Raw genomic sequence first — 18,585 nt, forward strand, 5'->3', positions numbered from 1 at the left:
TTCTTTTAAACCGTAAACTCACTTTTGTATTGTAGACCCAATCCCCGACTAAATAAACCCTTTTGATTTTATTATTATTATTGTCATTCAACCGTAAAATTTGGAATATATATAATGCTCATATTTCTAGTAACATATATGCTACTTTGTAACAAAACTAGCATTTCATGATTTTAACTTTTAAATATCTAGAATACCCAACCATTTTCAGTCATATTTCAAATAAACCCTATTCGCTTGTTACAAAAACTCTTTAAATATGTAATGATTTACTTTAAAAAAAATGTAACAATTTAATTTTTTAAATATGTAATGTAGTAATTTTTATTTTAAAATATGTAAAATAATTTCTTTAACTTTTAAAACATATAACAATTTAATTTTTATTTTTAGTGTTCAACATGTCTCTAAATCCCTTGAAATGTAAAATAATTTGATAATTGTTTATGTTCCATGATAAATTGCATAATGTCTCTACATGTAACTTCTCACAATATTTTGAATACTACAAATGCTCGCAAGAATTGAACTAAACCGTTAGATTGCATATGTGTTAATATTTAATATAATATTTTAAAGTAAGCATATATACTACTTTTTAAATGCGACAATACACGCAGCCTAAATATCAAAAGTGACAATTTATTTATTCACATAAAAAATTGGTCCCTCTTGAGGTTGTTATAACTTATAACTGCATCCTAAATCCCTCATCGTCCGATCATTTCGAAACCTATCATCAAACAATTTTGACTGAAATCCTACGGTGTAGAATTACTATGGAGGATAGAGAAGGCAATATGTTACATAAGCAGATCATGACCGTTGTACTATTAGACAATCAGACTACTCATAGTCAACAGACTCAACACTGTGTCAGCTTTCCCAAAAGAAGAAGACGTCCTAGGACTCCACAAACCAAACTCTCAACTTTCCTCCTCTCTCTCTCTCACTTCTTTGCTGCATTCATGGCGGTTTTGATATTTCGCTCTGTCTACAACAATCTCTTCTTCTTCTTAATCATAAGCCTGTTGTTAACAAGACTTACAAAGCCTCTGTTGTTACCTTCTTCTTCTACAGATGTTGAGCTTCTGCTGAGCACGATCAAAGCTCCATTACAAGGTAACAATGACAATCTGTTGCTCTCTTCATGGAATTCCTCTGTTCCTATCTGTCAATGAAGGGGCCTCAAATGGGTTTTCTCCAATGGTTCTCCACTCTCTTGTAGTGACATTTCTTCACCACATTGGACTAATCTCACTTTGTTCAAAGACCCATCTCTTCATCTTCTCTCTCTACAGCTCCCGTATGCTAACCTTACTGGTTTACTCCCTAGGGAGCTCGGTCAGTTCTCTATGCTTCAAAGCATTTACCTTAGTGTTAATTCACTCAGCGGAACTATACCTCTTGAGCTCGGATACAGCTCCTCATTCTGTGATATTGATTTGAGTGGTAACTTGTTAAGTGGGGCTTTAGCCCCTTCTGTCTGGAATCTATGTGATAGGCTAATTTCACTTAGGCTTCATGGTAATTTGCTATCTGGGTCACTCCCTGAGCCTGCATTGCCTAACTCTACTTGTATGAATTTACAATTTCTCGATTTAGGCAACAACAAGCTCTCTGGGAGTTTCCCTGAGTTTGTCACTAGATTTCAAGGTCTTAGGGAACTTGATCTTTCGAGTAATTTGTTGTCGGGTTCGGTTTCTGAGAGTTTAACAAGGTTGAAACTTGAAAAATTGAATCTTTCACACAACAATTTCACTGGTATGTTGCCAGTGTTCGCGGATGCAAAGTTTGGGCCAGAGGTTTTTCAAGGAGGCAATCCTGGGCTTTGTGGGTCGCCTTTAAGAAGTTGTACTGGAAGTTCTGGATTGAGTTCGGGTGCAATTGCTGGTCTTGTGATTGGTTTGATGACTGGAGTGGTGGTTATGGCTTCGCTATTGATAGGGTATGTACAAAACAAGAAGAGGAGGAATAGGGGAGCAAGTGAAGATGAATTGGAGGAAGGAGAAGAAGATGATGAAAATGGTGGTGGCGATGGTGAAGGAAGGTTAGTTCTGTTTCAAGGTGGTGAGCATCTGATATTAGAGGATGTACTTGTTGTGAAAAGTGGGTGTTTATGGGATATTAAGAATTGAAACATGTAGCAACGAAATCAAAATGAGGAAACAACATTACCATATTACCGATCAATTGAATGATACATTACCAATGAAGAACAGAAAAGAAGATTGAATGAAAAAGCCAAGCCCAGAGTAGTCTCTGTCTCCTTAAGACTAAATCGCCCCCCCACCGTCGGTTTGCTTCGAGGAATACAGACGACAGTCTCCCAGGATAGAATGGCCACAGCTCTGCACGGAATGGAAGCTTCAAACCGGGCAACTCTCGGAAACAACAAAGGCAGCTCTCAACTCTCTCTAAGAACAAATGCAAATGCTTTGAAGGTGTGTTTTGTGAATGGTATGAAGGCCTCTATTTATAGTGCTTGGGAGGTATCACTGATTGGACGAAAATGGATTGGAAGCTCATCTACACAAAGAATAATCAAAACACAGATAATTAAACAGATAAAATTTAATCTACACAGATAAATGTGTAATCTGTTATTTAGTTATCTGTTTGAGCCCCACGGGCCGGGCCGAGACAAAGTTTCTGGATTGGGCTGGAAGTCTGCTGGCCTGTGGGCCAATCAAGGAAAGATCTGGAGTAGCCTGAGAGCCCATTGGTCTGTAGTCCAAAAAGAAAGACCTGGACTAATCTGGCCCATCACACACACACACGCGCACGAACCGAACCGGACCGGCCGGACGGACGGCGGTGGCGGCGCGCGCGCGTATGGTCATTTTTGCATAAGGTGCATTCTTTCCCTCCCACAAAAGCTTGGGTGCCCTTGGGTCCAAGCCATTAGTTCAACCCTCACTCCTATAAACAAGAGTTGGTTCACTAAATCCTCCAATGTGGGACCTTTATTCTTCCTCAAACTTAGTCATGCCCAAATGACTTACTTTGAAATAACATTTCATTCACTATATTCATGGCTTTGAACAAGTGAACACACATGATTATTCTCCACATGAAACTCAATAAATTCATGTTTAGTTCCAACATATCCAATGATTGGATCTCATTTCAATTCATGGTCAAAGACATGAATTTCCAACAATCCCCCACATGAATGAAATGCAGAGATGCCATGCAGACTCGACTTAGAGAGATAGAGAGAGCTTTGGAAAATAGCTGCGTCAGGATAGGTAGCTTTTGACTTTGAACCTTCCCTAGTAAAATATCATCGGGTTTATTCGCTAACCAGTGAACGCGATGTCTTGAACTGTTCAGCTTTTGTATAAACCAAGACAACAATATTTACACAGTTTCTTTTCCACCATCATTGGTCCTTTTACATTCTGTCCATTTTGGCCCTGGACATGCCTGGTAATTCATGAGTGCTCTAGAGAGATTAGTCCTATCACTCTCATAGAAGCGGCCCCTTCACACTCATATAGGTGATTTCTTGTTAGAAGTATCCTGCCATACTTCAGTTGAATTTTCAACGTACAAGAATCATTAAAATCATAGATTATCCTGAACCCATGACAGGTATCACCATCTCATCATAGGAAAGAGTTAGGAATAAATTCCCTAGTGATTACTTTAAGTTCCCCCACAATTCGGTTGTCCCATTGAACCTAGATCTTGGGATCTCCAATCAGCTAGGTTGGGTTGCCAGTGTGACAGAGCTTTTAGGTTATGGACTTTAAACCCATTCCCCTCGATGAATTATATACTTGATCTCTAGTCAAGCCTTTTGTCAAAGGATCAGCAATGTTGTCCTTTGATTTAACGTAATCAATGGATATAATTCCATTTAACAAAAGTTGTCTTACGGTCTTATGTCTACGACGAATGTGTCGAGACTTACCGTTGTATATTTGATTTTGTGCCCTTCCTATTGCAGACTGACTGTCGCAGTGTATGCAAATAGCTGACACAGGTTTTGGCCACAAAGGAATATCCTCCAAAAAATTACGAAGCCATTCGGCTTCTTCTCCAGCTCGATCTAGTGCTATAAACTCAGATTCCATAGTAGATCTAGCTATACACGTTTGTTTCGAGGATTTCCATGATATAGCTGCACCACCAAGTGTGAAGACGTATCCACTAGTGGATTTAGCATCTTCCGAATCTGAGATCCAATTCGCATCACTGTAACCTTCAATTACAGGTGGATATCTTGTGTAATGTAGTCCATAATTAGTTGTGTACCTCAGATACTTAAGGACTCTAGCTATTGCTTTCCAGTGATCCTCTCCAGGATTACTAGTGTACCGACTTAGCTTACTAACTGAGTAAGCAATGTCCGGACGAGTACAATTCATTAGGTACATTAGGCTACCAATGATCCGTGAGTACTCCAATTGAGATACACTAGGACCTTCATTCTTTTTGAGATGAAGATTCACGTCTACAGGTGTTCTCGCCGTGGTACTGTTATCTTTGTCAAATCTATTGAGCACCTTTTCAATGTAGTGTGACTGAGATAACGTGTAACCATCCATTGTTTTGGTAATCTTGATTCCAAGGATGACATCTGCAAGACCTAAGTCTTTCATGTCGAATTTGCTTGCTAATAATTTCTTAGTAGCTTTAACAATATTATTATCACTATCAATGATAATCATATCGTCCACATATAAGCAAATAATGACATAATCTAATGATGTGTTCTTCATATACACACATTTGTCACATTCATTAATGTGAAAGCCATTTGACATCATCACTTGGTCAAATTTTTCATGCCATTGTTTTGGAGCTTGTTTTAGTCCATATAAAGACTTCACAAGTTTGCATACCTTCTTCTCTTTTCCTGGAACCACAAACCCTTTGGGTTGCTCCATGTAGATTTCTTCATCTAAATCACCATTCAAGAATGCCGTCTTCACATCCATTTGATGGATTTCTAGATTGCGTAATGCCGCAAAGTCAATTAGAAGCCTTATAGACGTTATTCTTGAAACAGGGGAATAGGTATCAAAATAATCTACTCCCTCTATTTGTTTGTAGCCTTTAACTACAAGTCGAGCCTTGTATTTATCAATTGATCCATCAGCCTTCATCTTTCTTTTAAAGACCCACTTCGAACCCAATGGTTTACTTCCAGGAGGTAAATCCACTAGTTCCCAGGTGTGGTTTTGAATGATGGACTCAATTTCATTGTCTATTGCCTCCTTCCATGATGGAGCTTCAGGGGTAGACATTGCTTCCTTGAAGCTTTGAGGTTCCTTTTCTACCAAGAATGATAGAAAGTCAGGACCAAAAGAAGTAGAAGTCCTTGTTCTTTTACTTCGTCTTGGTTCTTCTTCAACATTTTGATGTGAAGTTCCTTCTTCCTCATTTTGAGTCACAGCCTTATGAGTTCGTTTAAGAGTGCTCATTTCATGTGTACTTTTGTGAGGAAACACATTCTCAAAGAATGAATCATTTCTAGATTCAATAATCGTATTCTCACGTACTTCAAAATTTTCTGATTTATGAACTAGAAATCGATATGCACTACTGTTGTGAGCATATCCAATAAACACGCAGTCAACCGTTTTAGGTCCTATTTTGATCTTTTTCGGATCAGGGATTGCAACCTTTGCCAGACAGCCCCACACTTTTAAGAATTTGTAGGAAGGTGCTCGACCTTTCCACAATTCATATGGAGTTTTATCCATCTTCTTGTGAGGTATCTTATTCAGAACGTAATTTGCGGAAAGCAAGGCTTCCCCCCACAAATTCTGGGGTAAACCAGAACTTATTAGCATTGCATTCATCATTTCCTTTAACGTTCTATTTTTTCGTTCAGCTATCCCATTTTGTAGGGGTGTGTACGGCGCTGTAGTTTGATGAATGATTCCATTTTCGGCACACAGTGATTGAAATGGTGACTCATATTCACCACCTCTATAACATTTTGATTTTCTTGTTGAGTTGGTTTTCAACCTCAACTTTGTATTGCTTGAATGCTTCTTAGCAAAAATACATAGCAATACCTCGTGCAGTCGTCGATGAATGTAATGAAATATTTTTTTTCCACCTCTTGTTTGCACAAATTTTAAATCACATATATCTGTGTGAATTAAATCCAAAGGTTCACTATTTCTTTCAATTGAGTGAAATGGTGCCTTTGCCAATTTAGCTTCTACACATGTTTCACACTTTTGATTCATGTCTAAGCTAAATTTAGGTATTAGGTTCATGTTAATTAATCGACGTAAAGTCCCAAAATTAACATGTCCTAATCTGTCATGCCATACATTACACGACTCAAGCAAGTAAGTAGAAGATGCAATATTATTAGCACGATTCACAGTCATTACATTCATTTTGAACAGACCGTCAACCAGATAACCCCTCCCCACATACATCCCATTCTTAATAAGAGTAAATTTTTCAGATTCAAAAACAAGTTTGAATCCTTTCTTGCTGAGCAGTGACCCTGACACTAAATTCTTGCGAATTTCAGGCACATGCAGCACGCCAAGGAGAGCCAGCTCCTTTCCGGAGGTCATCTTCAGAACCACATCACCAACACCATCAACTCTGGCGGTAGCAGCATTTCCCATGCAGATATCCTGATTCACTATGGGACGGTATGAGGAGAACATCTCCCTACTAGAACACACATGGCGAGTAGCTCCAGTATCCACCCACCATTCTCTGGGATTTCCAGTCAGATTGCACTCAGAGATCATTGCACAGAGGTTCATCTCTTCCAGATCCTGTTCAACTCCAATAAGGTGTGCCTGTGCCTTCTTTTTCTGATCAGGTTTCTGGCCTTTCCTTGAGCGGCAATCCTTGGCTCGATGCCCCTCCTTGTCACACACAAAGCACTTGCCCTTGAACCTTTTAGAGCCATTCTTGTTGACTCCACCAAACTTCCTCTTAGAGGGCTTGTTTGTCTCCACCACATTGGCCTTTGCCTCCTGATGCTTGTACCCCTTCTTCTCATTGTTACGATTGTCTTCCTCAATCCTTAACTTCAGAGTCAAGTCATCAAAGCTCATCTCTTTTGTCTTGTGCTTGAGATAACTCTTGAACTCTTTCCAGCTAGGTGGGAGCTTTTCAATAACCGCAGCCACTTGGAATGACTCACTCAATATCATCCCCTCAGCCAGGATCTCATTTATGAGGACCTCTAACTCCTCTGTCTGAGTTACCACGTTCTTAGAATCCACCATCTGGTATTCCAGAAAACGTGCCACCACGAACTTCTTTGATCCAGCATCCTCTGTTTTATATTTCTTCTCTAAAGCCGCCCAGAGTGCTTTAGACGTGGGGAAAGTACTGTACACACCGTATAGACTGTTAGTCAGACCATTGAGGATGGTGTTCTTGCACAGATAATCTGAATGCTTCCATGCATCCACCGCAGCTACAGCAGCAACATTCTGAGTGTTGGCATCTGCGTCATCCAACTTGGGTGCATCCTCTTTGAGAAATTTGGCCAGATTCAAGGTGGTTAGGTAGAAGTGCATCTTTTGTTGCCACCTCTTGAAATCTGACCCACCAAATTTCTCAGGCTTCTCGCCATGCGGGTTAACATGGAACGTTGTTGGGACAGCAACGGTGACTTGCTGAATACCACCTGTAGCATTCCCACCATTCACTCCAGTGGAGTTCATTGTTGGCACGACAGGGATGTTTCCTCCAACCACGTTGGCAGCCATGTTTTCTCCCACGTTAGTCATAGTGATAACTACAAATTAACACACCAGAAATTAGTAAAAGTTTCAATTCGAGGAATGAACCATAAACATAAACGATTTAGTCTTAAGATTGTTGTGAAAAGTGGGTGTTTATGGGATATTAAGAATTGAAACATGTAGCAACGAAATCAAAATGAGGAAACAACATTACCATATTACCGATCAATTGAATGATACATTACCAATGAAGAACAGAAAAGAAGATTGAATGAAAAAGCCAAGCCCAGAGTAGTCTCTGTCTCCTTAAGACTAAATCGCCCCCCCACCGTCGGTTTGCTTCGAGGAATACAGACGACAGTCTCCCAGGATAGAATGGCCACAGCTCTGCACGGAATGGAAGCTTCAAACCGCAACAAAGGCAGCTCTCAACTCTCTCTAAGAACAAATGCAAATGCTTTGAAGGTGTGTTTTGTGAATGGTATGAAGGCCTCTATTTATAGTGCTTGGGAGGTATCACTGATTGGACGAAAATGGATTGGAAGCTCATCTACACAAAGAATAATCAAAACACAGATAATTAAACAGATAAAATTTAATCTACACAGATAAATGTGTAATCTGTTATTTAGTTATCTGTTTGAGCCCCACGGGCCGGGCCGAGACAAAGTTTCTGGATTGGGCTGGAAGTCTGCTGGCCTGTGGGCCAATCAAGGAAAGATCTGGAGTAGCCTGAGAGCCCATTGGTCTGTAGTCCAAAAAGAAAGACCTGGACTAATCTGGCCCATCACACACACACGCGCGCGCGAACCGAACCGGACCGGCCGGACGGACGGCGGCGGCGGCGCGCGCGCGTATGGTCATTTTTGCATAAGGTGCATTCTTTCCCTCCCACAAAAGCTTGGGTGCCCTTGGGCCCAAGCCATTAGTTCAACCCTCACTCCTATAAACAAGAGTTGGTTCACTAAATCCTCCAATGTGGGACCTTTATTCTTCCTCAAACTTAGTCATGCCCAAATGGCTTACTTTGAAATAACATTTCATTCACTATATTCATGGCTTTGAACAAGTGAACACACATGATTATTCTCCACATGAAACTCAATAAATTCATGTTTAGTTCCAACATATCCAATGATTGGATCTCATTTCAATTCATGGTCAAAGACATGAATTTCCAACAGTACTGAATGCCACAGGTCAAGTGATGGAGAAGACAAGCTATGGGACGACATATAAGGCAAAGCTTGTCGATGGTGGGAGCATTGCTTTGAGGTTGTTAAGAGAAGGTAGTTGCAAAGATGGGAGTTTTTGTCTACCAGTTATAAAACAATTGGGAAGGATTCGGCATGAGAATTTGATTCCACTAAGAGCTTTCTATCAAGGGAAAAGAGGAGAAAAGCTACTCATTTACGAGTATCTGCCTAACAGGACTCTTCATGACCTTTTACATGGTATGTATAGAATGTTTTTACCTATTCTCTGCAATTTATTTGTTTCTCCTTGCAATATGGTCAGGCGACTATTGTTGCTTGTCTTGATTAGGAGTACAGTTAAAATTTTAAACTAAGTTCTATATACTAAATCAGTTTCCCTGCTCCGGGAGATCAACGAAAGCCACTTGTGATTGTCCATGCTCTCTCTTAAGTACCATACCTGTTTTGATGTTACTCCTAGGGGCTTCATTCAATTGAAACGACCTTGTTATGATTTTAAAGTTTGTAGAAACCAACTTGAAAGGGCCAGAGTAATGACTCAAGCTTTCTACCTGAACCAAGTTGCAAAGACTGTTTGAGCTTCGCCAAACACTACTTTTCTAAAGGATTTTCGGGTTGATTTAGGCATTGCTTGTTGTTTACTGGCTTCTGCATATTTGCTTCGGAAACATTATAAATTTGGAAAAATAAGCAGAAGCAGGTGGGATGTAACCAGTGTTACTCAATGTTAGCCTTACAGGTGGACATTAGATTTTCCGCGATCCGTGCCAATAGGAATTCGACCATGGCTTTTTATTTTCTGAACTTGTCCGTTATTAAGCTTAACCATTACATGACATCTAGGTCCACAGTCTAAGCTTTATCTTAAATTGTAGGCCAATTAGAGTGCGTTTGGTTTAGAAAATATTTTCTATTTTCTATTTTCATTTTTTGTTTTATATTTTCATTTTTTGTTTCTATTTTCTAAGAATAGAAAACATGTTTGGTTTAAAATATTGAAAAACTGTTTTCTATTTTCAATTAAACATATTATGTATTTACCAATAATATTATCATGAATCAACATTTTTTACTTAAGAAAATATCTCTAAGTAGCTATTTCCTATTTCTCAGGGTTTAATTACCCATAATTGATAATTGAGATGGGTAATTAACTTCATTATAGTGAAATAAGGCTAATTGAGACTTGAGAGGGATGATTCAATCCTCGCTATGAAACCATGAAAATTGGATCAACCACCCAACTAATATAAATGTCAACTGCCACAACAAAATAAGCAGACAACCCAATTGGGAGCATTGTGCGCAGCAATGTAGGAGTAGAAAAGAGAATGAAGATAAGAGCAGCACAGTAGCAGAAATCGACTTCCATCGTTTTAAGATCACTCAAAATATGATGTTGTATTACACTTACACTATCAGTTCACAAAATGTTCCAGTTATTGTACTAAATGCTCCACAAGGTTCTCTTTCATATTGTATATGCTTGTTGAATTGTGTCGATGTCGAGCCCCTTCAACCTCACCACTAATTCTACATGACCCTTTAGTGCATGAAGTTCTCTCAACCTGCACTAACAAGACATCAAAGACTTGAATCAGGAGAAGGTGAAAGCATAGTAGAAATGTCAAAAGTCCATTGCAACATAAGCTCAAAGTAAAGATAACAAACAAGTCACCGTCCCGTTCATAGACCAAAGTTCTATATTTTTCTTTTCAATAGGTGGCTTAACTTCTATATTTCAAGCGAACATATTCCTTGTTAACTGCAGCCAAATTTCTCATTTAAACAGAGATCATATTGTTGCATCTAGCCAAAATAAGGTTGACTTACAAAACAACATTATGATCAACTCACTAACTAAAACAAGCAGAATTACACAATGCTTACCACGTCGAAATAAATTATGGGTACAAAATGAGATCTTTTTCTACTCTATAAGTTCTTGAAAATATGGTCTGTGATTATTTTCAAGCAGTAATATCATTTAGCGTGTTATCTTCTCCAGCACACGAAGCAAAAAAATGACTGAACAAGCAATGAGACTAAATTAACAAAAGCTAAAAGCTTGCTTATCCAAAAAATAAATAAAAAGCAAAAAGCTTTGCCATATCTAGATAAGTCTACAAAGGAAAACGAACGATAGTAAAGTTAGACATATCCTGATAGATTAAAGAAGGAAACCCTAAGGACTTGAAGAACTGAAAAAACCCCATAAATTAAAGGGGAAAAAAACATCCAGGAACAGAGACAATTTGGGAAAAATTGAACACAAAAACTTACAGAAAAAAAAGCCACGGTTTGCATCTACAGCTAAGAAAACAAAAGGGTTTAGCATATTCAGCAACAAAAAGAACAGACAGAGACATCTCTTAACCATTGTGATTAACATATGAAAATACATTGGATCATTGATGCATACAGATTAACAACTAAGAGAACAAATAATCTACAATCTACAAGAACAGGCAGTGTGGACAGCTCAAAATCAACTTTATCCTACACAAAATTCTAAGACATCGAAAGGCAAGATCACAAACACCCAACACAAACTCAATCAAGGAGTCCATGGCCATGGCAAGCCAAGCCACTCGATCTCTTCACCTCCACAACGCTCACAACCCCAAACCATAACAACCCATCAATCCTCCCATGGAAACAACCCTCAATTTCCACACCCTTTATCATGAAGCTGATAAAATAGAGAATACATTGATGCTCAGTCGACAATATATTCTCAAACATTTGCATTTTTGTTTTCATAAAATAGGGATAGTCCAATTTTCTATCTCAGTTTATTGTATAATAAGGATTAAATACTTACACGGTAATTGTATAAAGTTCTATTCCTTTTGAGGTACTACACTCATGGTCTGCTGGTAATAAAGTGGTTAAAGAGAAATCTGAAAGTTGCAGTAATCGAAAAGCAAGATCCTAAGTTGCAGTAACCAAAAACAGTTGGAAGGATGATTACTTGCAAATAATCCCAGGAAGAACGTGAATCAACCAAAGAAAACCGTAACCATGACCACAAGCATCGAACCCGAGACCGGGAGGAAAGGTACGGTCGATGGGAACGAGATTCGAAGCAGGAGAAGTCTCGTGAAAAACCCTCCAGATGCGAGGTTCGAGAAAGTTCTCGAGATGGAGAGTACAAGCATTGGAAATCGTACGAGCCGAGGGATGACAGAGAGAATAAGAGCAGAGATAAGGGCACGATCGTGAAACTAGGAGGGAGCGGTCTGATGAGCCTCGTGATCACAAATCATCTTGTAGATCCATGAAAATCTATGAGACCAACATCTCAGAATGGTCTCGGAAGATAGGGAGGGAACAGAGGATCTCAAGAGCGACGCCCAAAGAGAAATACGAAAGGCAGAGAAACGAAAGACAGATACGAAGACGGAAGATTCCCTGTTTTCCATTTTAGAAAACGTATTTTTATTGTTTTCTATTTTCTAATGATTTTCATTTTCTGTGTTTTCTAAATCCTTCAACCAAACGCGTTTTCCATAGCGTTTTCTATTTTCCAGAAATTGAAAACAGAAAACAATTGAAAAACATGTATACCAAACACACTCTTAAGTTTTTCAGCCCGTTGAGTATTTTTAAAGAATACATGACAACAGCCATTTTATTAGCTATTCTGTGGAGTTAAAGCATTAGTGAATATTTGTTGTCAGCAAATTTTTGTTTTCTTTTCTGGCTGACTGCAGAATCTAGAGTGGGGAAGCCAGTGCTGAATTGGGCCTGACGACACAAGCTTGCGTTAGGTATAGCAAGGGGACTTGCATATTTGCATACAGGCGTTCAGGTGCCTATTACTCATGGAAATGTAAGATCCAAAAATGTGTTGGTGGATGACTTCTTTGTGGCTAGGCTCATCGAGTTTGGGCTTGACAAACTAATGATCCCAGCTGTGGCTGACGAAATTGTTGCACTTGCAAAGGCTGATGGATACAAAGCACCGGATCTTCAAAGGATGAAGAAATGCAATTCGAGAACAGATGTTTACGCATTTGGAATACTTCTCCTGGAAATTTTGATAGGCAAGAAACCTGGTAAAAATGGGAGAACTGGTGGTTTTGTGGACTTGCCTTCAATGGTGAAAGTGGCAGTTTTGGAGGAGACAACGATGGAAGTTTTTGATGTGGAGGTCTTGAAGGGAGTAAGGAGCCCAATGGAAGAAGGTTTGGTTCAGGCATTGAAGCTTGCAATGGGTTGCTGCGCTCCGGTGGCTACGGTTAGACCCACCATGGATGAAGTTGTGAAGCAGTTGGAGGAGAGCAGACCAAGGAACAGGTCTGCCCTATACAGCCCTACTGAAACTCGAAGCGAAATCGATACCCCCTTCTGATCTTTCCCTGTCAACTTTTTTTTATTAAGTCATGAAATCCATATTAGCCTAATTTCCACCTATGTATAACAATTCATTAAGATGGTCATTGTAGTTTAAGACTAATGTTGTTAAAAGGTGGTATTCTATTTGTATGAATGGCTTTTGAATCCTCAATATTATTCATGGCAAGCATTTCTTACACTTCAACTTGACAACGCAGTCGAAAACGCAATACCAAGGCTAAACTTACTTAAGCCTAAAACACAAGAAACTATAATCTCTGTAAATATTTTTAGTTTTATAAATCATAGAATGATCTCTTTACAATCCTAAATAGATAGGAAACTGAATAACAAGGAAAAAAAATAAGAAGGGAATAGTGGAAATTACGAAAAATATGTTCAAAAATAGTAAAATGCTAATTCGAATGCCTAAACAGTGGAATTTGGCCGACGTAATGTGGGGCTAATGGCAAACTAGTATTGACGACCACGTCCAAACGAGTCACCAGTCAAATTTCGTGCATTTACGAGCTCATGACTTTTTGATACTACTAAAATGTAGTCTTATAATAAAGAGCGTAAGTTCTACATCACCTAGCCAGCACGGGCCTACTGTTATGATAGGGATCCCAATGTTGTCACCAAGTCTATTTGGTGATTTAACATATGACCTACTGTTACGATAGTTATCCCAACAACTGGTATCCTAATTATCTCATATGTGTGTCCAATTCAATAGCTGGGATAATTGAGAGGTTTTTTATCATTTTCGTTCCTCCTAACCAACAATAAATGCTGATGAGCGCAGTGCATTTGAGTGCGGCATTTTGGGCAACTGTGGCTGATCTTCAACCACTTAGTAATATGTAATTTTTTTAAAATAAATAATTGTATTAGAAATCCACACTATACTTGTTCAGAGCAGTGCATAAACTTAATTAGTAGGTAAGGATAGTGTGAATCATCTGATGACCAGAATCGAATCCTCCTCCCCGCTAAAAAAGAAAGGAAAAAAGAAACAAAAAGAGGCTGAACTGGACGGAGCCCATTCAGTTTTTTTTTTACCCCTTTTCCCTTTGGTTGACTTAAAACCAGAGTAGAGTACTAGACTCGTCAGAAATCGATTAGCTGCACGTGCGAGTCATAACTCGCCTAGAAGCAATCCTCCGGCAGGCTTACTAGGACTCCAGCCGTCTAGAGATCACGACCGTTTATTTAATCACATGGTTACTGTGAACTTGTCGGATTTGAATGGGACCCAACCGCGGCGAATCGTCCGGCTGAGGGCTGACTGGGTCTTTGATATAAAGTGATGATGATAACATAGGAATAAAAAGGCCTTTCTTTTCGTGGATTGGGTGTCTGAGAGTCGTCGTCACAGAGAGATGAATATCCCAATCCAATTCAATGGCGGCCTCGATCCCATCGAATCGGACCTGTAATCCAATTCTTTCTGGGAATTTGAAACCCTAACTCGAGTTTTTTTTTTGTGATTCAACTAACTCACTCGCTTACGCAGCTCTATATCCTCTTGGCCATGCGACTCTGGTTCTCGGTGATCGGCCTCTCGAGAGAGGACTCCTTGATTGTATTCTACAGCGCTCCAAATTCTGCTTGTTCTTTGATTTCTTATTCTGCTTGTAGAGATGTCGAAAGATTCTCATGTCCCTAATCCTAGGGGTCTTCTTTGCAATGCAGGTGCCGGTGCCGCTGCAGGTATGTTTTCGTGTAATTTTTTGAAATTTCTGGTTGCAAGATAAATAGGCTCAAGTTGAAGAGGGAATGATGTCGAAAGATATGATTTGGGAGTTTGGTGATATCGTCTAATTATGGTAACATTGAATACTTCTTTTAAGCATTATCGGTTATGGTTCCTGTGACGTAGGAGTTATGGCTGCAACGTTTGTATGTCCTTTGGATGTCATAAAGACTAGGCTTCAAGTCCATGGGCTTCCCAAGCTTGATGCAACTCACGCAAATGTTAGAGGTATGTACTACCCTACGCTGAAGATATATGTAGAATGTTGTTTTGGCGTTGGGGAACTTCTGTGGTCGTAAGCTATGATTTCCTTGTATGGAAGATTGCATAGCAGATAGTTATAGCATTAATTACTTCGTTATGTTTCTTCCTATAAATTTATTTTCTGTCTTTGAAGAGAGGTTTCTGTTCAAGGGGAATTTTTTTTTGCTGATTGAGCATTCATAAAGTTTATGAATATAGAGATATTCTTCATTTTCTCAGGCTGTCTAGTAGTTGATAGAGATTATTCTTCATTTTCTCAGGCAGTCTAATAGTTGGTAGTTTACAGCAAATATTTCGAAAGGAGGGACTTCGTGGAATGTACCGTGGGCTCTCTCCGACTGTTTTGGCATTACTTCCGAATTGGGCGGTAAGTTGTGTTGCTTCCCACACAAAATTCTTCAACTTCGCAGCGACCAAAAGTTTGAATTTTTTTTCTTTTGAAAAATTGAAAGAAGTAACTTGCATCAATTTTTCTTTTTTTGTCGTTTAGTTTCCCTTTGTTTGGCTCCATCTCCTTGGTGCCCTTTACCAATATGTGTTATGTTGGGGGCTTGGAGCTTTATGGACATTCCTTTTCTGGTCTGTTGATTTCAGACTACAAATTTGTTTTTGCTTGAATTTGGTATTAAAGTTTTAATGGTCTCAAGTATTCTCATTAGGGCTCATATTCTTGCTAGATTCACATACTTAATGTTTTTTTGTCTGCCTGGCATTGTCTTTTTTCTTTATTTTGCAGGTTTATTTCACGATGTATGATCAACTTAAAAGCTTTCTTTGTTCAGATGGTTAGTTCATGACTTTCAAATAAACTGGAAGGAGTTGTTGCTTTAGTATTCCCCAATTTGTCTTTGTTATATATTCGATTGCATTGTTATATTTCATCTCAAGTGTATGTTGTGACTTTGGTCATGGTTCATCTGCAGATGAGAATCATTATCTTGGCATTGGTGCAAATATGATAGCTGCTTCTGGGGCTGGAGCTGCCACGACAATTGCAACAAATCCTCTCTGGGTTGTGAAGACAAGATTGCAAGTATGTCAAATTGCCTGTGTTTCAGAAATCTGATAGCTTCTTTTGATGGATGCGAAACATTTATCCTCGTGTTTTTTTTTTAATAGAGAGAGTGTTATATGCTTATATACCGAGTCACAAGCGTACAACATTGTTTAGAATAGATTGACCTGCCAAAAGAAATGAATGACCTTAGACCAATTCGTGGTTTTGGCATTCTTTCTTTCTATTTTGTGTGTGTGTGTGTTTGTTCATTAATCTTAATTGTTTTACAAAACTTAAATGAGTTGGTCTGCTACAGCTGAACATACTTGCCATGAACATGTCATGTGAAAATCATTTTCTTTGCATTTGAGTAAGATTACCATAATAAGCTTGTTGCTGACCCCCCCCCCCCACCCCGGGAGTGTTTGGCACTAAGGCTATGAGGATGACGGTGACCACAAGTAATCGTGTCTGTATTTATGCATCTTATTCTCATTTTATAGGGAAATTGAGGGTGAGAACACACATCGTTAAACGATACAAGTGGTTCCAGTGGCTTAGCTAATTGTAGAATCAGTGACAGTATTATCCTGGAGTATTGAATGTGTTGGGGCTGTCAATAGTTTAAGTAATGGCTGGTTAATGACAAAGCCTTTTATGATTTTAGTTGAAGATAATTTATAACCTTTATAAAACTGCCATTTCTTACTTGTATCTCCGTAAGTAGTCTAACCCATTTATTCTTGCCTCAGTTGAAGCAGTTCCTTCAGTAGATATTAGTTCTTCTGATTGTTAAGTGCTGGCCATTTACATTAATTCTCTTTTCCTCTACAGACACAAGGAGTGAGAACAAGTGTGGTTCCATATAAGAGTACACTGTCTGCTTTGAGGCGAATTACTCATGAGGAGGGTATTCGTGGCTTGTACAGGTTTGTATTTCCTGATTTCAATCTAAATTTACATCCTGAATGTAGGGTTATCTGTGAAACATTACATTGATAGTGTCTTAAAATAATTCGCGTGGAAATTAGTGGTCTTGTCCCTGCATTGGCCGGTATCAGTCACGTGGCTATTCAATTTCCAGCATATGAGAAGATCAAAATCTATTTGGCTAGTCGAGGTAAATTGCTCACTTTTTTTCAGCCTTCTATGGATTTCGTTGAAAGAAACCATTTATGATTTGGTAACTCCATTTTCAGAGAATACCACAATGGATAAACTCGGTGCAAGTGACGTTGCCGTCGCTTCATCAGTCTCAAAAATATTTGCCTCCACGTTGACATATCCACATGAGGTATGTTTTAAATGAATTTTATGAATCGTTTTAACTACTAGGTGTCCTTACTTGGCATTTTATTCCATAAGCGAATCGATAAATATGGGTTCCTCCTCCCCTCCTCTCCCCTGTGGGTCCCGTGTTCAAGTGCTATACTTTGTTTTAGCAAATATATCATCTCTCTCCTATTGACTTACCAAGGCGCCAGTGGATTACAATTTTTGGGGACTTTTTTGATATTACCTTTTTGGTTGCTTGGAAGCAATAAATTTATCTTTGTAATAAGTACATAACTTTCTAGCTGCAGTAATATTTCAGGAGCCTCTCGACTTGATGATAAACTTGTTATATTCCGGGCTTCCTTTTCTAACATTTTTCGTACTATTTAATGCACGATACATGCAGGTGGTACGTTCAAGACTTCAAGAACAAGGTCATCACACCGAGAAGCGTTACACTGGTACGATCGATTGTGTAAAAAAAGTATTCCAGCAAGAGGGACTCGCAGGTTTTTATCGAGGGTGTGCTACCAACCTTCTCAGAACCACCCCCGCTGCTGTTATTACATTCACCAGCTTTGAGATGATTCACCGGTTTCTTGTTAGCCTTTCGCCTCCTGATCAACAAACTCATGTACTGTGAGATGAAGGCATTGATTATTAAGAAACCATGTACTAGTATCAAATACAACGACAACATATTCTTTGCTAGTTTTGATAGTGTTCCAGCAACATTCAGAATAGGCTTGGCTCTCATTGTGCAACAAATTCCGAAAGTGATAACGATGAAAAACCGTGCTCCCGGGCTCCAAACATTGCGACTCTCCAATAATGGGGGGATTGCCAGGTGGGTACTTCGTTTAAATTGTTGATTGTAAACTTCTAGTGGATTGTATTGTAGTGAGAAACATTGAGAAGGATTGTGCTGAAAAATTTCTGGGATTACTAGTGCCCGGTAGATAATAGATTATATAACGATATTTTTTTCAAGTATCTCTATTCCTTTTTCTATTTCGGTATCCTTGTTGTCCTTGTGGATCCAGG

General features: G+C 39.0%; 1 protein-coding gene and 1 pseudogene across 5 annotated transcripts; both read left to right on the top strand.

Moving 5' to 3' along the window:
- The first annotated feature begins 943 nt into the window (after positions 1-943).
- Positions 944-13,262, top strand: LOC120003479 (annotated as a pseudogene).
- A 1,318-nt stretch (positions 13,263-14,580) lies between these two features.
- Positions 14,581-18,534, top strand: LOC120003289 (nicotinamide adenine dinucleotide transporter 1, chloroplastic-like). Of its 5 annotated transcripts, XM_038852208.1 has the most exons (11): positions 14,595-14,684; positions 14,766-14,834; positions 14,945-14,962; positions 15,132-15,233; positions 15,530-15,636; positions 16,006-16,054; positions 16,193-16,302; positions 17,101-17,195; positions 17,298-17,386; positions 17,466-17,560; positions 17,948-18,534. In XM_038852208.1, the coding sequence occupies exons 1-11, from the start codon at positions 14,654-14,656 to the stop codon at positions 18,182-18,184; spliced, it is 1,002 nt and encodes a 333-aa protein (XP_038708136.1). In that variant the 5' UTR covers positions 14,595-14,653; the 3' UTR covers positions 18,185-18,534. The 5 variants fall into 5 exon arrangements, with proteins under 5 accessions (XP_038708141.1, XP_038708138.1, XP_038708140.1 ...); XM_038852213.1 differs by having other exon boundaries at positions 14,581-14,834; positions 15,556-15,636; XM_038852211.1 differs by having other exon boundaries at positions 14,592-14,684; positions 14,766-14,962.
- The last annotated feature ends 51 nt before the right edge of the window (positions 18,535-18,585 follow it).

The sequence above is a fragment of the Tripterygium wilfordii genome, chromosome 8 (assembly GCF_013401445.1).
Source record: "Tripterygium wilfordii isolate XIE 37 chromosome 8, ASM1340144v1, whole genome shotgun sequence".
Classification (NCBI taxonomy): domain Eukaryota; kingdom Viridiplantae; phylum Streptophyta; class Magnoliopsida; order Celastrales; family Celastraceae; genus Tripterygium; species Tripterygium wilfordii.

Coding starts and splice junctions, on each gene's coding strand:
- LOC120003289 (XM_038852208.1), top strand. CDS start 14,654: ATGGCGGCCTCGATCCCATCGAATCGGACCT. Junction 14,685..14,765: donor GATCCCATCGAATCGGACCT/GTAATCCAATTC, acceptor TCGCTTACGCAG/CTCTATATCCTCTTGGCCAT. Junction 16,303..17,100: donor TTGTGAAGACAAGATTGCAA/GTATGTCAAATT, acceptor TTTCCTCTACAG/ACACAAGGAGTGAGAACAAG.